This window comes from Alternaria atra (genome assembly GCF_907166805.1).
Source record: "Alternaria atra isolate CS162 genome assembly, contig: 20, whole genome shotgun sequence".
NCBI lineage: Eukaryota > Fungi > Ascomycota > Dothideomycetes > Pleosporales > Pleosporaceae > Alternaria > Alternaria atra.
The window spans coordinates 420,664-448,437 of NW_025091318.1; the positions used below are offsets into that span (position 1 = coordinate 420,664).

Here is a 27,774-nt window from a genome sequence, read left to right on the forward strand (position 1 = left end):
CTCACCGACCCAATGAACTTCATTCGCTCCAAGCGCGCGAAATCACACTACCCTATCGAAGATGACCGGCCGGCGAAACGCATCTCGACACCTGCTGGTCAGCGTCTCTCCATAGTCCTCGAGGCCAAACGGGGCAAGTCACCTTCGGCCGCAGGAGCAGCCAAGATCAGCGTTACCACCGAAAGTACATTCTGCAACGACCCTTCGCATCAGCATGTTGGACCAGTACAACATGGACATGCGCACAGGAGCGAGAAGAAGGGCGGCCTCATATCAGTCTTGACGGGCGGCAGACTGAACACGCCAAGGGAGAGCAGCGAGGACGGCCCACACAACGGAAGCAATCTTAGTGTTAGCGTGTGGAGCGATAGAGATGAAGAGAAGTTTGGGCATGTCCGACAACAAAGACAACGAAGAGGGTTTGGTGCCTGGGGATGGAAGAGGATTGCTGTCGTCGCCGCTATCATCATTGCGTTGATCGTGGCGCTGGGCGTTGGGCTGGCGATGGGGCTGAAGAAGGACTCGAAGAGGTATGTCAATATGTTTCATCATCTACCAAGACACATTGGGCTAACAACGTATATAGCAGCTCGCCCGCAGCTTCGACAGGTGGCTCGACGCCCGCAGGCAGCAATAGCAAACCCGACTCCGACTCCGACTCTCCCACCGCAACTGACGCTCCTTCAACTCCGTCCTCCACGTCCACCCCCTCCGCTGTCCCTTCGAACTTCCCCGTCGGCACTTGGTCGCTCGTTCTGTTCCTCGATACTGTCACAACCGGTTGTACCTCAGACCCCGATACCTGGACATGCCCGCCAAACACAAACTACTACGATGACCCACAAAAGGCTCTCACAATACTCAACTGGGACATTAGCGGATCATCAGGGTCCTACAAGATATCATCCGGTGCACAGGACGACACGTTCGACACAACCTTCCAGAATGAGGACCTTGAGTTGCTAGATTCAGGGAAGGACACGGAGCGATACCGCTTCCAAATCTCCCGGTCGAAGACTGTTAACGTGACTGGAACCCTTGGGAATAAGAGGGGTGACTTTGAGTGCGACTACGGCGCGACGAACATGCAGGGATATCTGTATACCAAGATGCAGCAGACGTACCCAGATGACACGATCGCTGTGGGAAAGGTCGCCAACAACGCGTGGCCATATGGTAAGCATCACTAGCACCTCTCATTTCGCGTACAACAACTAACTCAGAATAGCTGTACGCATTGAACAAGCCGTAGCAGGCGGGCAAGGAATACCAGCTTGCACGAGTTCATCTGGCGACGACGTCCAGCTCAAGGCTCAAGATGCGAGCACATTATGTTCCTGTCTCTACAAGAACTGGACACCTCAACCAAAGTCATAAAACCAATTCAAAGTTTCTTTGTGTCTTGTCAACTAGCGTTTCCTTGCATCATATCATCACTCTACATTTACTTATTGGGCTAGGCGTCACATAGCGTAGCGGGGTTTCACTCTACACAGAGGTAATGATGGTGTTTTCTCCTCGAATGAGGTTTGGGATGTCTTGCTGCATTTCATTTATTCTTACTCATCAACTAGACCACTGAGATTAATGCATCTACCCTTGCCAGCCGCACCCGAAGAACATAATGACCCTCCATCAGGTCAACGATACATCCGTTGTCGCATAGTGCAGCAATCATTCTGCCATACAGTCCTTGGTGTCTTTGTTTCTCTCACGCAGAACAAGCGTTTTCAGCTTACCCGCCAAACCCACCCCAGTCAAGAAATGCAATCATACAGATATGTCTGCTACTCGTTCGGCTGAGAAGAGGAAGAGAGGAACATATGACCCGAAGGAATATCAGAATGCCGTTTATGGTGGAGCTGAGACTGTGATTTACACTGACGACGAGCAGGACGAGGACGAGGGGGAAGGAGCAAGTGGATGGAGAAGTGGAAATCGACTGGTCGACTGAAGAGCATCTCGCTTCACCTGCAACTCCTCGATATCGTCCTTGTAGGAGTTATGAAGAACCTACCAGCACCATAATAAAAGCTTCCCAAGTCAAACACACTCCCGTTCCCAAACAAACCAGACCGCGGACCATCACCATCAAGCCAGCACCAACACCAGCTCAACCCGCCGCCGCATACAACACAGAAACAAGCACCACAGCCACTGCGTCTACCTTCATCGCTGCCCTACCCAAGGATATAACCTATAACCCTGCCACGCAACTGGCGCACAATGACATCTTCGCAAAAAAATGGTCAACTGATCCCAATCTGCGCGCCCGCGAGCTAAATTCCAACCCATACCCCTTCCGCACCTCACTACTACCACACGAACCAGAATACGCCTTCCGCGACGGACTCGCGTCTTTCATATCTAGTATCGAATCTTTCGCCAAGAAGACCTTTCCTCACGGTGCTGCTCATGCTAGCTAGGGCACCAAGGATTCCAACAGCGATATTGTGGTGCACAAGCAGTTTTACGGGAGCTTGGCGCCGGAGACGGCTAGGGGCATTGCTTGTGTGGCTTCTGGTGGGCTGGGAGGAAATCGTGACGAAGATGCTGGGAGGAGGGTACATGGGGATGCTTGGAGGGAGGGTGGATTTGTGAATTTTGCGGATGTTGATGGGGTCGTGGACTGGTTGAAGATAGAACGAGAGGAGAGGGGGAAAGAAGCGAACGAGCGGGCTTTAAAGGTGCTGGAAATGCTTGATGTGAAGGAAAGGAGACAGAGATGGTACCTGTTATCGAGCCTACTTCTCTGGAGTCGCTCGGCGATCCGGATCTTTGAGTCGAGGTATCAGCTCGCCATCACTAGTATCTTAAGATGGAGAAGGAAGAATCGCTGAAGCGAATATGGAAGCTGACATTATAAGAAGACGAAGTTGAAAGACGTGCGCCAGGGTATGCATGTTTTGAGAAGCGAAACACATGTCACAATATCGAAAGCATCCTTCCAGATATCGTTGGTGTGAGCGTATCTTCGTAGTATTCTTCCGTCGCTTCTATACCTACGTATCCAGTGGGCGCTCTAGTCGTGAGATGGTTTCCCCGAAGTTGTGAGTATAGCTCAAATGGCTTGTACGATATCCTTCGATGGAAGCAGGCGAGAGGCGGTCAAGCAGTACGGGCATCCATCCATGCGTGCCTCATCATGTCGGTCATACTCCGTATCTATCGAGTGAAGGAAAGAAGAGTAGCAAAATGGCACTACTCAGTCCAAACGATACCGACGATCGGTTGATGTCAGGTCACTGGATCCATATAGTATGCTATTCACAAAGCGCACCCCACCGGGTAAGCCTTGCCCGACCTGCTATGTTAGGCCTGGACGATCGTCAAGTCCGATTACAAGCGTAACCGTTAGGGAAGGTCGGTCCATCTTGACTATGATGTTCAATGTAATTGCGGTTCCGACAAGAGCATCGGGTAATGAGATACCACATCTTTCGTCACACACGTCTAGGGTCTGGCGGGATGACGGATGCCATGCCGCGAGTATGCATACTGGTGACGCGCGGTTTCGCACATCACTCTCTGGATGTAGTTATCCCGAAAGCGTTTTGAGGTTAGAGTTAGCATATTGCAGATCTGCTAGATAAGGTCGGCTATCGTCTCGATCTCATCGCATCTCTAACAACCATCGCTGAGCAGTTCGCACAAGTCTACTTTCTGGTTCAAGAGAAGAACGATTCATCATGTCGTGGTTGACGTCACAGGGCTGATCGTGCGCTCGTGTTATCCATGGATGTAGGGCCGAAGACACCTTCTATTCGACCGAGGTTATAACATCACCAACTCGTCTCAGCCTGTCCAGGTTTGAAATCCTTCGATGGCATGTGTAGTCGGAAAGGCTGGAATCGGTATTCCGTTTTACCAATCCATGTTGCACATCGGTCAAGTCAACCTTGATCTCTCTGGCAGTTGCCGGTGCGGTCTTTGCGTGTATGCTTAGCGGCCCGATAACGTGACCCAAGAAAGGACCGAGCCCGCACTAGTGATTCTAGCGTTGAAGCTTGAAATCATGCATGTCGCTCGAAGTGGAGAGTGGGGATACTCACGAATAGAGCGTATTAGACGGTGGAGAGTGGGTTCGCGAGTCCATCGTGAGGCGCCACAAGCGATCGTGTTTCGGACAATTTCAAGAAAAATGAAACTCAAGACCCACGGCAAATGATTTATCCCGGCTGGAGTCGCATTGTCGAGAAGGTGATAGCGAGACCTGAGCCGTTAAGCGAGATCAATCAGACTACTGACGTTAGATGTAGTCGTGCGAGTTTGCGATTCGTCCCTCTGGGTAGGCGTGCCTGACGCCAAAAGGAATGACGCGCAGATGTGAACATCATAAAGGGCCGTTTTGACCACGTAGTGCAATCGTTGCAGCATTGGAAGAACGATGGACCTGGTAGTAGGGGCGTTTGGAGCGTCCCGGCATGCGGTGCGCTGGCTCCATGCTCGACTTTCTTGGAGCCGACTCGGAAATCGGTACAGAAAGCTCACTTGTTGTCTCTCAGTACCAGGATAGTTTTCTACCCCGCAATTGGCATGAGAGCGTTTCTCGTCTGGAGGTGCAAAACTTTATAACCCCAGAGTCTCTTCCCATGGTACGGTAAACCGGCGGAAGAGAGCTGGCTATATTCCGGGTTCAATGTCGATAAGATGGGAAGACGCAATGCATCTTGAAGCAGTCTAGGTGTTGATGCACGTCCTGCGCTACCGAATAGTAAACGTCGTTATACTGGGTACGTCACGGCGGCAGTTGGCGGTGAAGCATGCTAGCCGGGATTGGTGCTGGAATCCTAATGTAATGTTGGGGGTTTGTAAATCTGACGATGCCTCGCTCGCCACACTTGCTGCAAGAGTTGCACCAAGAAGCGGCTGCGTACCGTGTCGGGAGCGACGATTCAGCTGAAGGTACCGTGCGTGGCGAGAGAATATCAGGTTTGGACTGCTGGCTGGCAGGAGAGCTGAGACGAGCTGGACCTCAGCCTTGGGGTAATGTGGCGATGAATAGGCAAAGCGAGTGACGTCGCCACCCAGCCAGGTCTCTCTGGCTTGCAAGTCGGAAGATGCACCGGTTGGGCCTTCCGCGTGTGTCACTTGGCGGCGTTGAGGAACAAGCGACAGCGGGAGAGCCGCGCCCCAACGAATTCCGCCCTCGCCGAGGACCGCAGTCAACATGACGGGTGATAGCGCGTACTTTGCAGCAATGTTGGAGTCGTCGTAATGCATCAAAAGACGTCTTTCGTAAGTGTTTCGACGGGGCGGTGATGAGGTGTCTAAAGTGACACACGCAAGTGGGATGCAATGGGACTGTGTGCAGGGCGGGATCCCTCATTCAGCACGACGTGGGAGAATGAGCTGCTGCAGGGTCCAATGAGACGAGCGCTCAAGACGTGAAGCGAACTGGGCGTGATGTTTGCAAGGATGGCTGGACTTGTGTAGGGCAGACTTACATACGGTATGCGAAGACTCCGGTGCTCGGATGGTCGTCACGGGGACAGATTGCATGTTTCGAATATGCGCAACTGAGATCACCAGGAGGTGAATGAGGCCTGTGAGGCGGCCGTGGGGGGTTTGGCACTTTGTGACTGTCCTGGTTGGTGGATGAGCACGACATTTCGGGTCGTCGGTACCTCAATTATAGCAGTGGCAGTGTTGTACATGGTATGCCACAACTGATGCACGTCAGCAAGCGACAGGTTGTTACCCCAGAATGGAAGACCATGGGGTAAAAAGTAACTTTGAGACCTGCCGAGTATCTCAGCGATGGCTGTTGAACTTGGCACTAGAGTGCGTAGTTGGATTACCATTATCGAGCATCGATACACGATCGATTGCTTTTCGTCGTCCCAACACTGCGAAGAGTACGTACCGCATATAGCGCAGGCTAATAGCAGCGGCGGCTGGTTAGTTGAGTGCTTGTGTAAGAGAGCCCAAGGCAGTCAAACAGCCGAGAGCAGTCCGGGCCAAGGCAGATGCATTCTGCCGATATGGCCGAGAGACTGGCTTACGGTTCGAAACGACTACGTGAAGCGCTGGGGATGCTCGCAGACGGGCTGGCGGTGGCTAGCACTGCGGGTAAGGATGAAGCATGTTGGGCGTAGTGCAGACCAAGACCCTTCCAGTTCACAGCGGAGCAGGGCCATGTTAGTGTGCGGAGCAGAGAGAATTGCACGTTGCAGGCGGCAGTTCAGTGCGCATGGGCGTCAGCGGCGGTTCGCATCTATAGTTAGGTTTGGCAGACGTAGAGTTTGTAGGATTGCAAGAGTTGTAGAGTTGTAGAGTTGTAGAGCCAGCCTGCCAAGGCATGCACGGTGAATACTCGGATATAACATGGTTCGTCGCAGAGTTTACGGCGGCGGCGTTGTCTGCGCCACGTGCAAGGACATGGCAACGGTACTTTCCATATGGCGGGCTTCTAGAAGGTGAGGTATGTTGGTGATACTACGGGCCAGGGAGGCTTGCAGAGGCGACGGCGTGACAGTAGACGCTTGGGAGGTGTCTCCATGCTCCGGCTCTAGTAGGGGCGCGTACCAGAAACCATGTGGCCGTGCGCCTTGCTCACCAAAGTTGCCTCGGCCGGAGGGCCGTATGCTCAGTTACGAAGCCGGCGATGGGCGATGGCGAGTGGCTGCTAGAGACAGTGTACCTGCCTCTATATTGTCTGTATATAATTTCCAAGGGTGCTGGCGACAATTTCCACGGTTATATCATCCCACTGCCCGCTCTCGTCACTCGCATCGCACAATCACTGATCGCCCTTCGTCAGACTTGCACCTTCCCAGCAGCGACGCATACAGGCACAGTAGCGCCTGCCCGCAATTGGCCGCATCCACCCACCCATCGGCAGGGATCCCAGAGTCGGCCGCTCGTCCCTCGTCACCGCTCTGGCTCCCACCGAGACGCATATAGTTTCCCACGCCCCGGCACGACTGATTGCATAATTTCTAAACAACTATCCCAGGCCTATTTCAGTCATATTATTGCTGAGTAGACATTGCTCCAGAAAAAACAGCCACCGCAACCACTTCCAGCCATTGTACCTCGAGTACCAAGCCGCCACACACACACGCCAACCGCACAGTCATCTGAAACTGCGCCTAACGAGTCGCCGTTCCACTAGCATTATTTCCCCACTGCCATCTCTACATATTTCGCCCACCGTGAAGCTGGATTCCTACGAGCAACCGCCACCCCTCTCCCACTCGCCGCGTGAATCCACCGCAGCGAGTACCCCCATCAGCACTCCTGTCGAACAGCCATCGTCGCCGCATTTTGGCCGTGGTAAGAAGGACCCGAGTGCCGGTCTCTACAACCTCTGGCACCGCAAGCCCCAAGAGCTTGTGGCCAGCCACCAGCCCAGCGAGGACGTCCTTTTCGAAGACGCGGGCGACTGCAGCTTCCCTCTTTTCCCCGAGGAGCCCCAAATTCACAACGGCTTCGGCGACATGGCTACCGCCTCGCCCATCGACATCCAGACGCCCCCGCGCTATGGCTCCAACTCTCCGCAAAACCAGACGTCCAATCTGACCTCGGCCCTGAGGCAGGCAGAGGCACAGCCTGACATGTCTACTACCCCAGGCCTGCTGAACCCAAATAACTTTGAGTTCAACAATGGCCGCCCAAGCATGGGCGAGCGCCACCCCTCCATCAGCATGCTCGGCTCTTCTTTCTATGGCAACAGCGGCGCCCGCCCCATCACCATGAAGGACCGTGGGCGGCGCGAAAGCACCAACATGGGCAGCTTTGCAGGTGGCATGAGCTGGGGCGGCCACTCTGTCGGGTCCTGGATCCGCGACGAGTAAGTACCCACTTTATGCCCAGCATGTAACAAGTCAAATCTAACCGTCACAACAGCATCATGATGGGCACCTCGCCCGCACCTTTTGTTCAAGGCTCGCCCTCTTTCCACTCGTCGTCGTATCTTCCCAAGATGGAAGCCGCCTTCATGAAGGATTTCACATGCTGCGGACTCACCCTCGCCTCGCTGCACGACCTCCTCCAGCACTTTGAGGAGACGCATGCAAACGCACCGGCTGCCCGCCCGCAACAGCAACAACCCCAGAATGGTTTTACAGCCACATCAGGCGCCCCAACCAGCTCCATCGCGCCAAGCCAGACCCAAGGCGATACCTATAACACGCAGACCGGCTTCCAGTCACGGTCAGGCTCCATCGGTGCGCCCCGCCAGCGCATCGGCTCTGTCAGCCGCTCCAACTTGTCGACCGTGCAGGACATGGACACTCTGGACGATATGGAGATGGACGACATCAACTTTGACAACCTCGGTCCTATCGACGAGCAGCAGAACATGCAGCAATTCCCAGTTCAGAACCAGTTCAACCAGAACCAAACGCAGCAGCCACAGCTCAACGTCAATGTCAACCTCGCAAACAACATGCAAAACCACCAGGGCATGCGCACATCCACACCTACCACACCGTCCGCCTCGCAGCAATTCAACCTCCAAAACAACCCTACCGTCTCGTCGGTCAACACACCCACAATGGGCACCATGCCTATGCAAAATCACAACTTGACATCGCCTGAATCCTCACACCCGGGTACTCCGGCCGAGCTCGATATGGACTTTGGCGGGTTCAACCCAATGATGGGCATGGACATGAACATGAACATGGGCATGAACTTTGGCAACGGCAACGGCAACTTCGGTATGGGCGCATTCGACAACAACGGCACCATCGACCAGCCCGGCAAGCGTCTCTTCAGCAAGCAAGGTGGCGGTCTTAACCAGGCTCAGTTACAAGCAGCGCTCAAGAGCTACCAGCTCAGCGGAAACGATCAGAGCGAGATGGCCAGGAGATTACGAGAGCAGCAGCTCATCAACGGCGCGAGCATCCCCCAATTCCCCTTCCCAGAAGAGGTCAAGCCATTCCGATGCCCAGTCATTGGCTGCGAAAAGGCATACAAGAACCAGAACGGTCTCAAGTACCACAAGCAGCATGGCCACCAAAATCAGCAACTCAAGGAGAACGACGATGGCACCTTCTCGATCGTGGACCCTCTAACGTCCATTCCCTATCCCGGTACTGTCGGCATGGAGAAGGAGAAGCCATACCGCTGCGAAGTATGTGGCAAGCGATATAAGAACCTCAACGGTCTCAAATACCACCGCTCCCACGCCCCCCACTGCAATCCTGAGTTGGCGATGCAGAAGCTTGGCCTCACCTCCAACCTGCAAAACCTCCAGAATGCAAACGTCGCAGGTGCTGGAATGGGCGGCATCGACCCCTCCATGTTCTAAAAACTTTATCTTCTTCGGGATCGCTCTTGACGCGTCTCGCCACCTTCTACCCTTCTCCCAATACCCAAATCTTCCGTAATCGCGACGACGACGATTGCAGCTTTCGCCCGAAAATGTTTGTTTCTTCATCGGCTGATGTTGTTCAGCAACAACATGAAATGTCACGATTGGTCCGGCTCATCTCTTGTTCCTGCATCTACCTGGCGTAATTTCTGATTTGAGGAATCGTCACGATATCTTCTAACCCCCGAACCAGCTAGGCCTGACTTCTTGGATAAAGAGCTACACATGTTTCGCTTCCTTTTTGTACACCTCTCTTGAAGACGTACATGTTCCTTTTGACAGCGCGGCGGTATAGCAACGCTTGGTATGACGAAATCGATGTGCATTAAAGAGGTGTTTTCAGTTGGCTATCTTCTTTACTGTTTTCTAACGCGGAATATCCCCCCTGAATCGTCGACTAGACTTGGGTCTGTTTCTTTCACGGCGTTCTCGCTTCCTCTATCACAGAGCAGAGCAAACAAAAAGTTTTCGAAAATAGGTATATCACCGGCGTCCTTTGCTTTTGCGCGGAAATAGTTGATAGACACGACGGCTTTCCTGACAAGTCTCACTTACTACGGTTGGGAGATTGAGGGCTTGTTCCGTAATACCACACTCTGCATACTTCATTACGTGGTTCCAGTTCCAAACGTTTTTCATCTTCTGCGACTATGACGCCTCAATTTTCGGACAAACGTTTCAGGTACCGTTCAAACGTCAACGTAGTAATGCCTACACAATGTCTGCTAGTTGTACAACACTAGCATTCTCTACTTTCACGGATACACTCGATAGCCATGTCGGCTTGCCTGAAGGTTGATACTACACTATAGGCTTCACTACCTGGTTGTTCGAACAATATCTTCAGAAACATGAACGGACGTTTAAACATGTTGCGCCACATGCAATACTCGGATGCGAAAACAAGAAAAGCTCCTTCGATCCCAACGGCATCGTTTCATCTCCGACTATACTATGATGATGCGCATTTGTTCGGACATTCGCCCTCTTAGGCACAGGATGCAGCGACGCCCAAACATTTGTACTAACATCACGAACCAGCCGGAACCGTCGCCTGTTTAGTGTAGTACGCCGCTTGGTAACTTCGGTTCTCACTACTGGACACAACCGAGCTTTAGACAGGGTTTCGACACCGGATTCATGTGATGGGTTCCCTTGCATGGCAAGATACCACGAGGTCACGACGGCGATTAACCGAATATCACGAGCCTACGATACCGGGAGTATTGCCACCGGCCGATGCGATGCCAGGTTCTCAGGGTCCCATGGCACGTGGTAGATGACTCGAGCGTCACCGGAGCGCCGCTGCCAAGAAACGCTTTGTCCCGCCACAGGCCGCACGCTGCGCCCGTCGTCTTCACTGTGCGTCATGCAAGCGGACTGCTGTTTGTGGGCAAGTCTACAGTAATGCGTCGAGCATTGACAATGTCACGATGGGCTTGGCTCGAGTTAGACAAAGAAGAGGTCCAGAACCGCATGACCAACGGTGCCGTAGTTAGCCGTGTTGAGTAGACGGCGCACGCTGACTGGACGATGTTGACTGGAAGCTAGCAGCCAATAGATGGTTTGCCGCTCGCGAGGTCAACGACCGGCTGAGAAACAAGAAAATATTCAGGTGTCGGCAACAGGGAAAGGCAGGTGGGGAGATGAGAAAGGGAATGGAAGAAAAGGGTCAGGACAGACGGATTACCATGTAGCGATCGTCGCAGAGCCGCATTACCAGCGATGTGGGAATGTTGACTCGATCATTGAGATGTGGGGACGCACTACCAAACCCTTCCTAGGGTAAATTAGATTTTGGAGTCGTCTCTCTGGAGCACATTACATCTGCCATGCTACCTGCATCTATCAATATAGTGAACGACATAAGCGCACACGACCCTATCCCACATCCATACATGTATGCAGTACATGCCGCCTTTAATCTCCGCTGCCACAGCCGCACCTACCCTCCCTCCTGCACCTTCCCATCATAAATAAAAAAAATTATCCCACGATAGCCCCAGTCACACCCGCGTCAAAGCGGGTCCAGGTAGTTTCTATTACCCCCAGATAACTCCACTTGTAGTTAAACTCAATAACTAAACGATGGGAACACCGTGTTCTAGTGTCCTTCTACTGCCTATGTACACATGCCGCCGAGAGGAGACCCTAGGAGGTTAGTTACTGTTAGCAAACGGCACATCAGTAGCGGTGTGCAAGCAAGTGCAAGGAATCAACGAGGGAGGGTGCCAAGTGGAGATTAGTTGGCGCGAGACATGCAAGACATGTTGGTTCGCATGCTAGGTGTACAAGTCTTGCTGGGAGTAACGCTGGTGATACATGCATGTGACTTTGGTGAGTGGAGCGTCGGGGGCTAGTTGGGTAGTAGCGGCGCGGTAACTGCGCGCGAGCGTTGCACATTTGTACTTGTTTGCTACTACATTTTACAAGTTGAGATGGGAAACGCGCGTTGATGCAATACTGATGATAAGCATGGGACATTCTATATCTTTGTTTTTCTTTTCTTTTTCTCAAGGACGTGAAGAAAGCGTGCTTAGCGCATCCCTTCGACGTGTGGCGCCTTCCATCCGCACCCGCCCCCAATGTGCAAACAGCAGAACACCAATGCCTCTCTTCGTAGACTAAGACTTTCACTTCGGTATAGCGTTATCGTCAGTTGCGCACGGAGTTGCTTCAACCCTTTAGACCAGCTTCTTCGTACAGATGCGCTATGCTAGCAAGTGTGAACGTGAGCATGTAGCAGTCACTAATCGCGACTACACGTGCCTTCGCAGCCGCTGCAACACTTCTTCGCGACACTACTCTTCTGCCTTGTCATCATCATCGAGCTCAGGATAATGCTGGAGCAATCGGCAGGATCATTGCATATTGCTGCTTAGATGATGTGATGTAAGCTGTGGGAGAATTATGGTTTGGCGAGGAAGAGGAGGGAGGCGCGGTGCAGTTACACAACGGGAAGCCGCGGCTGGAGGGGTGATGTGTTCTCACATGTAAACGCTTGGAATGCAATCGACCTCACCACTACTTCACCACAACGAACCATTTCCATCCCTATTACGGCGACTCTCTTCTTAGTATTTTCATCGACTTATCTATTGAATTGCCTCCTCGTGAAATGTCCACATCTTTATCCGAAGAACCAGCTCACCACCCGGTGCGCCGCGCCCCGGCACCATGGAAACTCACAGCAGAAGTTTATATGCTTTTCCTTACTTTGAAGGGGCTGCCCGAGACGGGAACTCATGATGAGCTTGAAGGGGAGCTTGGAGGGTGGAACGACGAAGGATTGGGAACGTTTAAGGGAGGGCTGGGGACTGTTGTTATTGTTAGGTGAGTTGTTGCTTGAGGGGTGTTGAGAAAGGCAGATGGTGGGGATGGGAATTATAGATGATCTGAGTATCAGCTAACAGTTTGGTGTTTAGGTATAATGATACACCTGTTGGTAAGTGAAATCTTTCATGTCTGGAAGAGAAAGTGTAGGAAGAGGAGAATCATTGGAATAGGTGCTTGGCAGTCTGATGAGCTCTCATCCTGCTCGTCCTGGAAATTATAGATCAATGAATATATTTCTAACTTGTTCTCAGGCCCCTACGACGAACTCCTCCTCGTCCCCGGAAATTTCAGCGTCCCCCAGCCTACATCCAACAACACCTCACGTATCAAAATCCCCAAGAAGGCCCAACGGATATCCCGCATCTACGTCTCCCAACGTACAACTACCTACAACGGTCGTTTAAACTGGAACATCCCCAAACACCTCGCCCGCTTCTCCTTCTCCTCCCCGCCCACAGCTCCAGGTCAAACTCCCCCATCCTCCCTCACCGTGCAAGTCTTCCCTCCCGGCACCAAAGATGGTGATGGCGGAGCACCATTCTTCGCTTGTACCTTGAAGCCGTGGAAATGGGTTCCACCCATCCCGTTGAACACGAAATATCTACCGCTCAGTATGGCGGCTGCGCAACCTCCTCTTCCGAGTGCGCCAGGGTATGAGAAGGCAGTTAAGGAGGTGATTGAAGGATCGGAGGTGAATGACTATGATGTTGATCCTAAGAAGGCAGATGCAGTGCTTGTGGGTACAGAGAAGTGGCGTGCGTTTGATATTGCAGCGATTACGCCGAGGGCGAGGGGCTGCTGGGTCGAAGTGCATGAGAAAGGGCAGGCGGAGGTCGAGGTGGATGGGGAGAAGATTTGGTGGCCGAGGGGTTTGGGGACGTGGAGTGTAGGGGCTTGGATGGAGGATGTGGATTGGAGGCTGGGGGAGGTGGTGGAGTGGACGGTATAGACGCGTTGCTGTGATATCTGAAGGTATTTGTGGCGATCCAGTCTAGGCGGGCGAAGGAGTTCGATACTAAATCATTATGCTGTAGTTGACGATTTGTACTACTAGTTCCTCATCGAAGCGTGTCGAAACGTGTCAAAGTGAAGGGCGTACCTGCCTCGGATCTGTTTGCACAACAATCTAGCTGCCTTGAAATCATCGCACCGCGACAAACACACGAGCTCAAAACACGTGGGAGAGACCCTTATTGCTACCTTCCCTTGGTTTCGCCAACATCCCATCCAGTAATCAACTCAACACGAAGCTTTACCTAAACTGTTTTCCGTTGGGCATTTCACTATTCTTGGATCTCACACAAGAATTTCCATCCCCACACGCAAACATCAAGCGACAAACGATTCTGACGCATGTTGATATTAGTGAGTGTGCTCCATATGAAGCTTGCCTTCCATGGCCTTACTGATCCACATGCAGGTTAGTCTGTCAATAGCTATACTCCTCGATATTATGACCTTGCCGCTCCCGTACGACTTTGGCTGGACAGTTAAACTCATCCGTCGCGATGTACGAAACCTCCGGACGCGGTATAAGACGAGATTGAAGCACAAGTCCAAGCGTGGCAAGGTCGCGGAGAGCGCTTCACTGCATCAATCACACGAAGCTGAGAAAATGACGGAGGTGCCGGAAGGTGTTCAGCATATTGACAACCAACGGAGCATGCCAGCGAAGGCAGTGTATACTCCAAAGCGCCACAAGACGTTCTTGAATCCGGCAGCGAGAAGTGCCTCACTACACTTTACGGACTCTTGGAAGGAAGGCTTAGAGCCGCGTATGCATCCCGCGATCGAAATGCATCACATGAGGATCGCTGGAGATTTCGCGGTAGTTGGTTACTGCTATACAAGGCCATCCAGGTCTGCCCTTCGAATGACAACTGCGATGCCCACCGATACGGCGCGCAGGATGCATATGAGAAAAGGATGCTGCTGGAGATGCTCCAACTGAGCACTGAACGGGCTCAGTATTTTCTACACAAGGTCAGCAAGATGTCTGCTGTACCGTACACTCGAGACGACAGCGATCATCGTCGTTATGACTCCATGCTTAGCGGCGCTACGACACTCACACCTACGCCCTCTACAGCGCAGATCTGGTTGTCTATCCTTGAGGCCACCGACGATGCGACAAAGATCGTACCCATGGCTGAAGAGCTTCTACAGTATATCTGGTCAGAGAAAAAGGCTCTCGACATTATTGAGCAGATCGGAGATCCCCACGAGAAGTTTTCCAATTCCGATGACGCTGAACTCCGTCTCAAACTCCGAGAATCACTATGTCGGAGTTCATAACATCCACACCCGAACGCTGACTTCACCGCCAATGTCCAACAAAGTCTTGGTTTTCGGCATCTAGGACGAATCATACACCGGTTCGGGAAAGGTGTGTGTTGAAAACCCTTCGTCGGCAGCGGGCGATACCGCATTGCGAGTGGTAGCCGAAGCGGCACAGTGGGTCTATTGGTCATGGCTCTTTACCCCTCTACGAACTTCAACGTACTTATACCGCTCGGGGAGCTCGAATATGCAACACCAAACCGCTCGGGGAACCACAATCTGCGACTCATTTTCGGCGCGCGTCATCGATCGGGAGGCATCTAAGGGCTGTGAGAACGCTTTCGGGGACTGTGCAGGAGCTTTGCGACACCGCTCTCAATTCTGAACGACTTTCGTTCGGGCAGCACGCGCATTGTTACACATATTCATCCTCCTCACCGATACAACCTCAATACTTCGTATGAGCAGCGAATCAAAAGGCAGCACGCCAGGATCATTTAGCCCACACAATAATCTAACCAGAGTCAACACCTTTCCTCACGCCGAATTTACGATCCCGCCATCGGACACACTCTCACCATGCCCAAGTGCCCAAACTCACAACGCCGATGCCCCGGCATCGGCCAGCTTCAGGGCGAATCGCCCAAGCAACACTGCAACTGGAGATGAAAAAGCTCACCGACCTCTTGATGAGGAATCTCGATCAACCACATCTGTCGCCAATGACGAAGTGACGTACCCGGAAGGCGGCCTAGGTGCCTGGTCTGTTGTTCTGGGATCATTCCTCGGGCTCATCGCCTCGCTGGGTATGATGAACACAGTCGGTATTTACCACGCCTACATCGCCGAGCACTACCTCGCGGACTATTCCGAGTCGACCGTCTCATGGATCTTCAGCATGTACGTCTTTTTGTCGTTCTTCTGCGGACTACAGATCGGCCCCATCTTTGATGCCCATGGTCCGCGGTTGTTAGTATTGGCAGGTAGCATCTTGCTCTGCCTGTCGAACTTTCTGCTCGGCTTGTGCACGCTGTACTGGCACTTCTTCCTCGTTTTCGGCGTGCTTGGGGGTCTCGGTACGTCCTTGATCTTCACGCCCGCCTTCGCAGCAGTCAGTCACTTCTTTCTGCAAAAGCGCGGCAATGCAACAGGTATTGCCGCCGCTGGAGGATCGCTAGGCGGAGTAATATTCCCGCTGGCTTTGGAGAAACTGATACCTAGCGTGGGCTTTCCATGGGCGACTCGCATCATCGGCTTCATCACGCTGTTTTGTTGCATTGGTGCCTGCTTCCTCATTCGCTCTCGCCTACCACCCAAAGCTGGACAGTCAGTATGGCCCGATTTCCGGATCTTCCGCCATAAGAGCTATTTCCTTCTCACGGTTGGCATCTTCATGATGGAATGGGCACTCTTCATTCCGATCACGTACCTTACCACCTTCGCGATCAGCACAGGCGCCTTCAACGCATCCTTCTCGTACCAACTCATCGCCATCTTCAACGCGGGAAGTTGTCTCGGTCGCTGGGTCCCAGGCTTCCTAGCCGACAAGCTCGGGCGTTTCAACAGCATGATAGCCGCGCTAGCAGTCTGCTCAGCTACATCTCTAGTTTTCTGGCTTCCCGCGTCGCTCCTCACTCCGACCACCGAAGCCGAAGCTACTGCCATCAAAGCGCTCTCCATTGTCTACGCGGTCATTTTCGGTTTTGCTTCCGGCTCTAATATCTCTTTGACGCCGGTTTGTGTAGGCCAGCTTTGCGATACCAACGTCTATGGTAGATACTACGCTACGTGCTATACTGTTGTCAGCTTCAGTACGCTTACCGGTATCCCCATCGCGGGTGCTATCATTCAGGCTACAGGTGGACACTACTGGGGTGTGGTTATTTGGACTGCAGCTTGCTATATAGTGTCTTCACTCTGCTTCGTGTGGAGTCGTGCGCTTCAAGTGGGTTGGAAGTTGGGCGTGAAGTTTTGAGAAGTAGTGGTTGGGTGTGTGAACGTGCCGGGACGCTGCCGCTGAAGATGCGATCCGATCGCCGTGACAAGAAGATGACGCATATCAAAGGGAAAAAAGCTAGTGCAGTGCCTGCCTGCAGTACCATAAACATGCATGCCCACTTGCAGTTTCTGGAATTATGGCTTGACCCGGAAGTAGGGCCATGGAAGGAGGAGATACACATTGCGGGAAGGCGGGGTAGATTGTTTTTGTTCACTTGGTTTTGGACGCCACGATTCGCGTTCTCTTACACTCTTTTGGTTGATTTTCAGATGATCTTCGTAGCTGTAGCAAACGAAGAATAAAACATTCATTCTCGCACATGACCGGGCGAATTCAGCTTCTATCACGAGCAGGTTCGTTTTTCCAAGTTGCACTCGAGCTATGCTTCCTGCTTCGAAGGCATTAACTATGACGTCGAATTAGTGAATACCTTGAGGTTACGTATCATTGCTAGGTGTAATAACTCAGAAAAACGCGCCTTCGCATTCTCATGATACGGAGTTGGTGGACGATCTCCCGCTCGTCGAAGCGACGATGGTCTCCTAGCCACTTCACGTGCATAAGCGCAATCGCAATTCAACTTTTCGTCCAATCTCCACTCAATATACGCCTTCGCGCTCGAAAACTTCTTTGCGGAAACAATGTTCCTGTAGCATTGCCGCCGTCCATTTGGCCAAAGACGACGGTGCGCAATAGCGAGGCGGCGGAGGGCATTTTACCCCTGAGCCAACCAAGCCACAAACACGTGGGTCGGCTAGCGAAACGCCGTACGCAGGACCGGACTCAACTCTTCCCGAACTTTGAGCGCGACAGGGTCGCGTCCTCCGTCGCTTCATTGACTTTGCTTGTTGTCACGCCTCGGGTCACGCCTCGGGCCACGATGATCGCTATCCTGCTGCATTGGCTTGCAGCTTTCCAGAACTGTATCTGCATTGCGCCATTGCCTCTCTATACTTAGTAGCGCCTTCGCAATTGGCGGATCGTCGCGAGCAAGCCATGCGAAAAGAGAACTGTACAGCGCCTTCCGGGGTTCCTCCTGAAATGATTGACAGGAAGCGCTGCAAGGAATGCGCTGTAGCAATCGTCCTCGACGTACCGTTCCGCGAAAACGCGAGTCGTACATGTTCTTTCGATTCGATTTCGGCTGTCAGCGAGCCGCTTTGGGACTGAAGTAGGGGCGCTATTAGGTTTGGAGCACGACAAGGTACCCGTTATTGGTAACCGACTACGGCTCCTAGCGGTAAGCAAGGCGAAATAGCACGACAACCGCGACGAGAATGTCTTGATTCGTGGGTGCGCCAGACATTTCAGCTCCTCTAATTTGGAAAAAGAAGGGGAATGGTGGGGGGGAGCATACTTGTCAAGCTCCTGTCGCTCATGGTAGCTTTGTTTTGCCCTGCGGGTATTCGCATGCTTTTCTTTACCCTGCATATTTTCTTTTTGCTACTATTCGGTAGCCTGGTAGTCTTTATCAGGTCTTGATGTCTGGCCGCGGACAATGAAATCAAAATCTTGCAGTTGCCTTACTGTGAGATACTCAAGCGACATGGAGCCCCCAATTCCTAGGAATATCGACCTTGATCTGGATAGGGATACGACGAGACCGACTGCATTGAAACGCAAGGGCTCGACATTACAGACGTCCGTCGAAGTCTTGAGATGCAAGTTTGGAAAGCCAGCGGGAACGCCGGAGGACGATGGAGAGTTCAATCCTTCCAAGGACTGGACACCGATATACTATGCTGTCTATTACCAACGCGAAGCCGCTCTGTCACATTTTCTACGAGCTGGTGCAACGCCAGATGATGTGACTAGCTTGGGACTACCACCGCTGTGCATCGCTATCGCCAATGGGCATGCCAGTATCGCGAGAACACTCTTGGATGCCGGTGCCAATGTCGATGCTGCAATGAAGGACGGGGGCGAGACAGCATTGCACTTGGCAGTCAAGAATGGTCGCAGCGATCTCATCGAACTTCTTATTCCGTATGGACCCGACCTCGAGATCAAGACATACGTATCCGGCGAGACACCTCTTCACTATGCCGCATCCAAGTCGGGATCACTAGCAACAGTCATGACTCTGCTCAAGCATGGTGCTAGCTATGAAGCACTCAATGTTCAAGGTCAAACGCCGGCAGAGGCTGCTTTGAAGGCCAACAACATCCAGGGTGCCGTGGCGATCATCAACGCTGCACATGGCAAGCGCAACAAACTCGAGAAAGAGAAGGAAATGCTGCTTAAACACGTACAGAAGACGCAAGGCCGTTTCTCCATGGGTAACGACCTCATCGCCGATATCTTCGCTGCAGCCTGCGATGCAGAATCCAATGTTCTTATGGAAGCCATCAAGCGGAATGACGCCAGCTTGGTGGAGATGTTTCTGGAGAAGGGCTCGGATCCGGATCGAGAGACAGCCAATGGCCTTCGACCCATCTTCGTGGCACTGGAATGTGCAGGAGCGCCAGTAATCACTGTGCTTCTCAAGCGTACTCCAGATCTTACCGCCTGTGACGGTAAGGGTCTTACGGTACTCCAGGCTACTCTTGAGAGCCCATTGGCACAGGAGAAGGAGTCAATGTCCATCATCCTGGGTGCGCTACTAGAGCAAGGTGCCGATGCTACCGTGAAATACCCTGACGGCAAGACGCTGCTTCATCACGCCGTGTCTCCACGCTTCAGCAATACCAAGATCGCGAAACTGCTGATCGATGCTGGTGCGGAGATCAATGCGCGAGACCAAGATGGCGATACACCTTTACATCTCGCTACGCATAGTAGATCTTGTACAGAATTGCTGTTAAAGCATGGAGCGAACCCGAACCTAACCGACGCTGATGAGCTTACGCCTTTGTTAAGTGCTACGACAAACACGAAGAAGGACAAGGAGCCAGATCTGGAGTCACTCGTTAGAGCATCCGACATACGCAAGACCAACGCCAATGGACAGACAGCTCTACATCTCGCTGCGGCCAATGGTCTGGAGAGGACAGTGCAGCTATTACTACGAGCTCGCGCAAATACTGCCATGGGCGACAAGAACAAGAATACGCCGCTTCTTCTTGCTGTGAAGCATCACCAATGGTCCGTTGTACCACTTCTCACCATACCACCAAGCATCAACTCGTGGGACGAGGATGGTATGAGTCCTCTGCACCTCATTGCCAGCAGCATTCCTGGAGAGCCAGCGACCTGGCAAGATATTGCTGCCATCGTCGGTCCATTCTGCGAACGTGGTGTCAGCAGAACTACGCGCGAGCGATCGGGTGCCACGCCGCTCATTCTTGCTATCAAGACACTCCCAGAGGACGGTCTACCTGTGGTAGAAGCTCTACTGGCACAGAAGCAGGATCGAAAAGCGAGTCGGAACTGCGTTAACCACGAGGACCACAAGAATCAAGATGCGTTGTCTTACGCAGTGACGATGAGAAAGCCTATATTCGTAGACGCCTTACTCAAGAATGGCGCTACGTTCAACTTCCAAGATCGGATACCCGGATCAAGCCAGTTGCAGCCTACTGTTGAGGCTGACAAGCAAATTTTGAAGCTCTTCGCACAGTATGAATGGATAAAACGCGCGGGATCACTGCGAAGACGCCCAAGTAACCCTGTCGCAGAAGTCTCATCATTCTCTACGACGTTACCTATCAAGGATCTTGAACATATGATCTCGATGGGTTTGGATGTGAACGCTTTGCCCAGATCAGCCTTGGGCGTCTCGCTGTTATGCGCCGTTCTACGCCACATTACGCTTCAACCGCCAATGCCGCTGGACTACGTCCTGGAGATCCTTTGCGTTGTTTTGAATGCGGGAGCCAACCCCAACGCATGCATCCCACGGAGCTCACCATCGGCATCGGCTTCGAAGCAGAGCTCAATCCTGACCCAGCATCCTCTATGCTTCTTGCTTGAACAATATCCAGAAGTCGCTTTGGATATAGTAACCTTGTTGCTGGCGAAAGGTGCGCAGCTTACGATCGCGTCGGAATTCTCCAATGGTCGGCTACCGTTGCACTCGGCGGTCATGGCGAATCGCTTCGATGTAGTACAGGAATTTCTTCTCTACGGAGCTGATGTGAACAGTGTCGACCAGCACGGACGAGCACCACTTTACATCGCTGCAGAACGCGGGGATTGGGAGATATTGAACTCATTGCTTCGCCATGGTGCGAAGATGGATATGCTTGATGTCGAGAAGAACACACCCCTCCATGCGGCAGCTGTTGGCGGCAGCGAGAAAATTGTTGCTTCGCTGCTACGCGAAGGCGCTAAAGCAAATGTAAAGAACGCGAAAGGGCTAACACCAATGGCATGTGTAGCCGAGGACCTCCCCGAGGATGAGAAGAGTGTCATAGTAGCCATGCTTAAAGAAGTCGAAGAAAAGGAGCAAAGAGCCGAGGAAGCCCAACGAAAGCAAGATGAAGCGATCGCAGCGTACGAAGCGAAGATGCGGCAACAGAAAGAGGAAGAAGCGAAAGTAAAGTTGCAACGAGAGCAAGAAGCTAAAGCAAAGTTGCAACGAGAGCAAGAAGCTAAAGCTCGCATCCAGAAAGCCAACGACGAAGCCTCCGCTCAACGGCTACACGAACAACCAACCCTACCAGCCCCAATGACCACGTCACCACCGCTACCCACAACCCGAAAACCGTCCTTCCTGTCCCGAAAAGCCTCTTCCCTCTTCAACAAGTCAAAATCTGTACCTTCCCCTCTCGACACTCTACCTAAGCCAAGACATTCTTCCCTACTTCGTCTCCGTATCAACACACCACCTCCCTCCAAGCAACAACTGAACAAAAACCTCGAACCTTCAATACGACCCATCACCATACCTTCGCCGCACATCCTCGCCAGTCCCGATTTCTTCAGCACGGAATTCAACAACATGATGGATCCACGACCTGTTATCGCATTACCGGCCGCTATCCAGCGTCGCACGACTGCGGCACGCGTGGATAGCGGGCTCAGCGAAAGACGGAGTAGTATGATGGGTATCTTGGATCTAGAAAAGGTGAACGAGAAGTTGACGAGCCCTGAACTGCGCGCGAGAGAGAGGGAGAGTAATGGGGAGGAGTTGGCGGATTGGCTGGCGTTGACGAAGATGATGGATGGGTTGTGATGTTGTCGTTTGGGTGTTTTTGCTCAACGCGCTTTTTCTTGTCGATACCGGGTTTATGTCTCCTTTCTCTTTTGGCTAACCTTTTTTTTGGCTCTATCTCGGTGGTTTCTTTGCGGCATGGCATATACTGAGCGTCTTTCGGTTTTTTTGTTGGTTGAAAATGCCTGGATGTGTACGATATTAGGATTTATATGCTGATACCCGGGCTTTCATTACATATAATACACATCTTCATAAGTGGTAGCTTGAGTAAGCTTGCTTTGTTGCCCATGTTTCGCTTTCAGGTTTTGCGGTGTTCACTGTCCGATGCTTTGTTACAAAGTACGTCGGAAAGATGCGACATAGGCTTTCGGGAAGTGCTTGAGGATGAACATAGAAGACTGGAGCAGACAGTATGGTTATAACGTACGTAGTCAATACCGCCATCCCCGAATTTAAAGGTACATTCGCATTTGACAGTTACACTATGATAGCCGCTCACGAAGGCACAAGATATTGAAGACAGGCAATTTATCTACTTCTTGAAGAAGTTTAGGCTCTTCAAGTTAACGTTGTCGGACTCAGATACCTCTTCGGTCGAGTTGAGCCCCCAACTCTCCGGACTGTCATCTTTGACGGTCGTCCTACGCATGTCGCCCGTAAACTTGCCCTCATAGCTACCTCCTGTAGCACGATGCACTGTCGATACATTGTCCCATGCAATCATATCTCCATTGTCGTACCACTCCAACCTCAGCACATTTTCAGGTCGTGTTACATGACCAATCAACTTCTTCATGAGAGCCGCATTCTCTTCTTCTGGTAACGGTGTACCGTCTGCAGTCTCGACGTGATGGAGGTAGTTGCCAACGTACAATGTCTTGCGACCGGAAGCTTCGTGTGTTGAGACGAGTCGGTGGCGCGCCATGGGCTGGCTGTAGGGATCGACATCGGCGAAGTACTCGGGAGCTCCCTTCTTGCGAAGCTGTAAGAATGAATGCGCGCCAACTAAGTCCCTCTCGAGCAAGTCTTGCTTGAGATCTTCGTCTAGATCATCCCAAGCAGCCAGGCTGTCTGCATATTCCGTCTCACCACCAGTGTTTGGAGGAGGTAGCTTCACAGCCCGCAAGATAGACCAGCTCGCTCATTGCCGGTTGAACGACCCATCATTGTGGAACACGGCATTACCTTTGCCAAAGAGTGTACGAGGCGAGTCGACGGCAAACGGCTTGCCATCGTCGTCGATGTTGCCTACGTCGAAGAGCTCAAAATGCTTGAAACGGTGTTTTTTCACATGGAGTTTGAGATCATGCAACTCTCCGAGCTTTCGAGAGAATTCAACATGCTCTTCGTCGCTCAAACCGGCTTTGCGAAAGACAAGCACGTTGTACTATGATGGATCAGCAATTGCGATAGCAGGGGAACGACGAAACGTACTTTGGCCATCGCCTGCTTGATATCGTCAAGTTGCTCATCGGACATGTTGGTAAAATCTGCGCCCATTACCTCAGCAGCAAAGGTAGGGTGTAGCTGCTTCACCGTGATGGTGCGGAATGGTGCGCCGTTGATGATCTGGCCTCGCATCTTGATGAATGCGATCTTGAGAATTATTCAGTGGTAGAGTATAAGCTGTTAGAAACTCTAGTCAAAGTTCTGCTGCGTGGAGCGAAATGAAGGCGGGCATAGTTAATTTATACACAATATCGGTGTACTAGACTCTACGATACTCGGACGAAATGCCTTGTCTCAAGCTTTGCATCACCAAGCGATAGATGAGCAATGCTATGTAAGATGTGGAGCATAAGCACCTGTCGCAAAGGATTGATGTTGGGCCACCAAACCTAACGGTTCTTCTCTCGGTGAGATCTTTCGAATCAAGCGGCCAAACTTGGGTAGTTCAACACCTAGGCTGTTTATAAATACACGGAGGAACGGATGGACACGCAAATAGCAAGGCACCATGTTAGAGAAGCAATGGTATGCTACACCGTGAAAAGGTGGGCGGAGGATCGGAGGATCGGAGTGGTGGAGTACATAGTGGAGTTGCGGAGTAACGGAGTGACAAAATGTCAGGAGATATCGATACGCAGACCAATAGAAGCTTTACTCTACGGACCACGAACGCAATTCATATTTGTTCAGCCCATACACGGTCTGATTGTTTGGTGACCGCCGGATCTTGATATGTATTGCTTCCACAAACATGTGATACGTCTCGTTGTGCCCTCAGGATGCTATTCGTGGTGCAATGCGCAGCGGCGATATGGACAGGGCAGTTGCGACATTGACCTGCGGCGAAAAGAGAAGGATGCCGTCATGCTAGAGTGATGAGATTCCTAGAAACCTTTAGGTTACTATCCCTTGAGCCTCTATCCGGTATGTAGTTGGTCATCCTGCCTGAATGGTGGTTAACGCAGCTCGTCTAGGCGGTTCTAGACACTACGAGCAACCGCTGAACAACATGCGATTGAAGCTTTTGATATATTGGACGGATGAGAAACTTGAATCTGAATCGAGGAACGTTGAATTGTTTGGGGAATTTTGGCGCAATGATCTGCTTTTTTTTTCGTAGATGCCCACGTTCGCTGCTGGTTATATCCTTCAATATCGAAGTTGTTGCTTCTCTAATAGTCGAGGTAATCGATTATGGGGAAGGAAATCATATTGGTGTTTACGTCCGGATGGAAGTGATGATCCTTCGACCGATGAACATTTCAATTCCGCACGGCATGATGATTAGGTGCGCACATCGAGATTATGCACACCTGTTTCCTGAGCTCATGGACAAATATGCTGTGGTAACAAAGAACACCGAAATGCTCGTGGAGCAATGTTAGTGACAGCGTTACCGATTGTGTTGGACTGCTGCTCTTTCCGCTGCTTATGGTGGGGGAGACTCGAAGACAAATGCTGTCTTTATAAAGCTGATGCGGCTATCACAGTCATCGCGCTGCAAGCGGTTACGAGACCAGCTACGCGTGCGACGTACGCGTTGCAGCGCTACCATAACATGATCGTTTGCTTATATGGAACCTCAAAAAGGGATTTTATTTCGTGAAGAAAGAAACGCCAAAATGCGTCTGTTGAGGTTACGCACAGCCCCTCGGAGTTTTGTCCAGTTAAGACGCGTCAGTCACTTTGCCCCGCCTTCACCTGCTTACCCTTCTTATCTCTCAGCTTCCAGCACATTGCGACCCGAAGTTTGCACATTCACAAACAATGAGGGGAACTAGGGCTATTGAATCTCACACTCATTTCTGAAACTTGTTTCGAGGCGCCTTTTGAGGGAGCACATTTACCCCGCGCTTTTTACTATTAATTCTCCCGGTTACCGTCTCTACAAGATCGTTACCGAAGACGCGCAAATCATTACTCGTGGCGCCGAGCTGGATATTTTCGCAAAGTGAATAGGATCTGTTCCTGTAGCGATGATGCCTGAGAGCAGGTTGTGTGAAAGATGCCAAGAAATCTTTTCAGAGGGAGCAGATACAGGCGACGTATTGAGTCAGAAAGCGCATCATGCTGACAGTGGATCATTGTTCCAAGCAGTTGAAAAAGGCTGCTATATTTGCAGCTGGGCTCTTAGAGATTACAGATGGTCTAGATCACAAGAGCATCGCGCTTCTCAGCCTGTCCATCATACTGTGTACAAGTGGGACGACTATATAGACGAGCAGGTCATGTCGGACTGTGACGGGCTGCAGCTGAACATCAATGTTTATGATGTGCTAGGCGGCCACTCCAGTACAAGTACGTTCTGGTTGTTGGGATCAACCGTCGAAGGTAATTGTTGCCCTATGTTCAAAGTCTGTGACTGATCAAGCCAGGTCGACATGCGACGACAGTGCGTCTAAAGCTGGATCCATCAACCAGGTCCAAAGAAACCTTCTCTTTAATCAGAAGATGGATTGACAAATGCTGCTTCGAGCATGTCGAATGTAAATTGTCAACAGATCGTAGAAAGTTGCCCACGAGGCTTGTGTTCGTCCAGCCAACGGATAAAGGCTCCAGAGTCATAGCGAACATATGTCACAGCGATAAATTACCTATGGGGACACCGTACCTTACTCTCTCCCACTGTTGGGGCGGTATCAAGTTTCTAACCACGACTCGCGGAAACTTAGGTTCATTCGAATCCTCGCTTCCCGTAGACAGCCTATCCAGAACATTTCAAGACGCTCTCTTCGCGACCCTAAATCTAGGCTTCCAGTACATTTGGATTGACTCTTTGTGCATTGTGCAGGACGATCCTGACGACTGGAGACGCGAATCGCTCCTAATGCATGAAGTGTACAGGAATGCTAGCTGCAACGTCTCGGCTTCTGGGTTCCCTGACCCGTCGCAAGGTTTCATACTAGACGAGCGTCGTATCAGTTCAGACCCGGTGCCTGTTACTTTAGTGAACCAGGTTCCGAAATCCACGCACTTGACTTCTCAGGACACTTCTAGAAAGGCGTATCATCTGATACGTGAAGACCCATGGCAGGAGATGAGAAGAGCTCCGATCTTTCTTCGAGCCTGGACGTTACAAGAACAATTACTTGTATGTGCAATGATAGACAAACACTGATTTCTAAGAGCTAACGATTAGGCGACTCGCACTATACACTTCGGTAATGATCAAGTGTACTGGGAATGCAAAGGCACAGTTGCGAACGAAGTATGGCCCCTTGGGTGGCTGAATACTCCGTTGGAAAGCCTGTTTCGAGAACGAACCGACAGCAGCTGGAAATTCAAGCTTGATGATGTGCCTAGCATCAATGTTAGTTCTGACCATGTCGAGTGGAGCATCTGAAGCCGTCTACGTAGACTAACCAGCACTAGACCTCTCTCTACAATAGTTGGTTCGACGTTATAGAAGACTACTCACGCCGTCACATTACATTTGCCACAGATCGTCTTCCTGCCTTAGCGGGTATTACTAAGGAATTCGTAAACTATCTCGGGGATGAAAGCGAATATGGGCTATGGAGCAAGGATATTCATCGCGGTATATTATTCCAGCAAGTTGAAGACCGTGACGCGTCGCAGTACTCTAAAGTGGTGCCAACATGGCATAACTTACCAAGTTGGTCATGGGTGGCCTGTGGCAAGTCTGTGGTGTGGGGATATGGAATACGAAACATCGAAGCGGACCGTATGTGTGATGTTGAACTTCTCCACCTTGCAAAGACCACACGAATTCAGCTTCGCGGCACTCTCTTGCCCACTCCGAGCGACTATCGCAGTTTCGAGATTGTCAGTAGCAAGGACTCCCTAGGGTGTAAGCTTCGGGGGCCGAACGATAGAGGTTTTATTCTCGAATTCTGCCCAGACCCATGGTTCGAGTCGTTTCTAAGAGAGCACGAGGCCGAAATTATACCAGTCTCAACGTCGGGAGAATGGATTACCGAGGATAAGCAAGTAAAAGGATTCGTTGACAGCATTCTTATCATGCCGATACTGTGTTACAACGAATCGTCAGAGGAGGGCGACTACACCCAATGTGGTACTATAATGGGTCTTCTCTTGTATCCGTTGTCTGGAGCAGAGCGCGGGGTATATCGACGAGTGGGCATTCTAGAGGCTTCAATACACGGCAGCGACGAGATGGATATCGACACCATTAAATGCCAATTCGAGGCTTATCGTAGACCTCTTGACCCTCGGCTGTGTCCAGAAGAAGATTTTGACGGGAAGTACACAGTCACAGTAATGTAGTGAAGGTGCATCTTCAGGCCGTGTATGAAGGGGTGCAGGATA

General features: G+C 51.6%; 6 protein-coding genes across 6 annotated transcripts; 5 read left to right on the forward strand and 1 right to left on the reverse strand.

Moving 5' to 3' along the window:
- Window positions 1-12: 12 nt before the first annotated feature.
- On the forward strand, window positions 13-9,259 carry ALTATR162_LOCUS413 (uncharacterized protein; the record flags this gene model as incomplete). Its single annotated transcript, XM_043308007.1, has 5 exons — window positions 13-530; window positions 587-1,176; window positions 1,229-1,370; window positions 7,118-7,795; window positions 7,852-9,259. The coding sequence occupies 5 exons, from the start codon at window positions 13-15 to the stop codon at window positions 9,257-9,259; spliced, it is 3,336 nt and encodes a 1,111-aa protein (XP_043163942.1).
- A 2,151-nt stretch (window positions 9,260-11,410) lies between these two features.
- ALTATR162_LOCUS414 (uncharacterized protein) lies at window positions 11,411-14,953 on the forward strand (the record flags this gene model as incomplete). The annotated part of the gene is made up of 4 exons (XM_043308008.1): window positions 11,411-11,480; window positions 12,910-13,544; window positions 14,079-14,282; window positions 14,321-14,953. The coding sequence occupies 4 exons, from the start codon at window positions 11,411-11,413 to the stop codon at window positions 14,951-14,953; spliced, it is 1,542 nt and encodes a 513-aa protein (XP_043163943.1).
- Window positions 14,954-15,398: 445 nt separating this feature from the next.
- Window positions 15,399-16,913, forward strand: ALTATR162_LOCUS415 (uncharacterized protein; the record flags this gene model as incomplete). Its single annotated transcript, XM_043308009.1, has 1 exon — window positions 15,399-16,913. The coding sequence occupies one exon, from the start codon at window positions 15,399-15,401 to the stop codon at window positions 16,911-16,913; it is 1,515 nt and encodes a 504-aa protein (XP_043163944.1).
- A 1,570-nt stretch (window positions 16,914-18,483) lies between these two features.
- ALTATR162_LOCUS416 (uncharacterized protein) lies at window positions 18,484-22,053 on the forward strand (the record flags this gene model as incomplete). Its single annotated transcript, XM_043308010.1, has 1 exon — window positions 18,484-22,053. One exon carries the CDS (start codon window positions 18,484-18,486, stop codon window positions 22,051-22,053), a length of 3,570 nt encoding a protein of 1,189 aa, XP_043163945.1.
- A 514-nt stretch (window positions 22,054-22,567) lies between these two features.
- On the reverse strand, window positions 22,568-23,616 carry ALTATR162_LOCUS417 (uncharacterized protein; the record flags this gene model as incomplete). Its single annotated transcript, XM_043308011.1, has 3 exons — window positions 22,568-23,106; window positions 23,221-23,422; window positions 23,470-23,616. The coding sequence occupies 3 exons, from the start codon at window positions 23,614-23,616 to the stop codon at window positions 22,568-22,570; spliced, it is 888 nt and encodes a 295-aa protein (XP_043163946.1).
- Window positions 23,617-26,080: 2,464 nt separating this feature from the next.
- ALTATR162_LOCUS418 (uncharacterized protein) lies at window positions 26,081-27,732 on the forward strand (the record flags this gene model as incomplete). The annotated part of the gene is made up of 3 exons (XM_043308012.1): window positions 26,081-26,575; window positions 26,624-26,794; window positions 26,857-27,732. The coding sequence occupies 3 exons, from the start codon at window positions 26,081-26,083 to the stop codon at window positions 27,730-27,732; spliced, it is 1,542 nt and encodes a 513-aa protein (XP_043163947.1).
- Window positions 27,733-27,774: the final 42 nt, after the last annotated feature.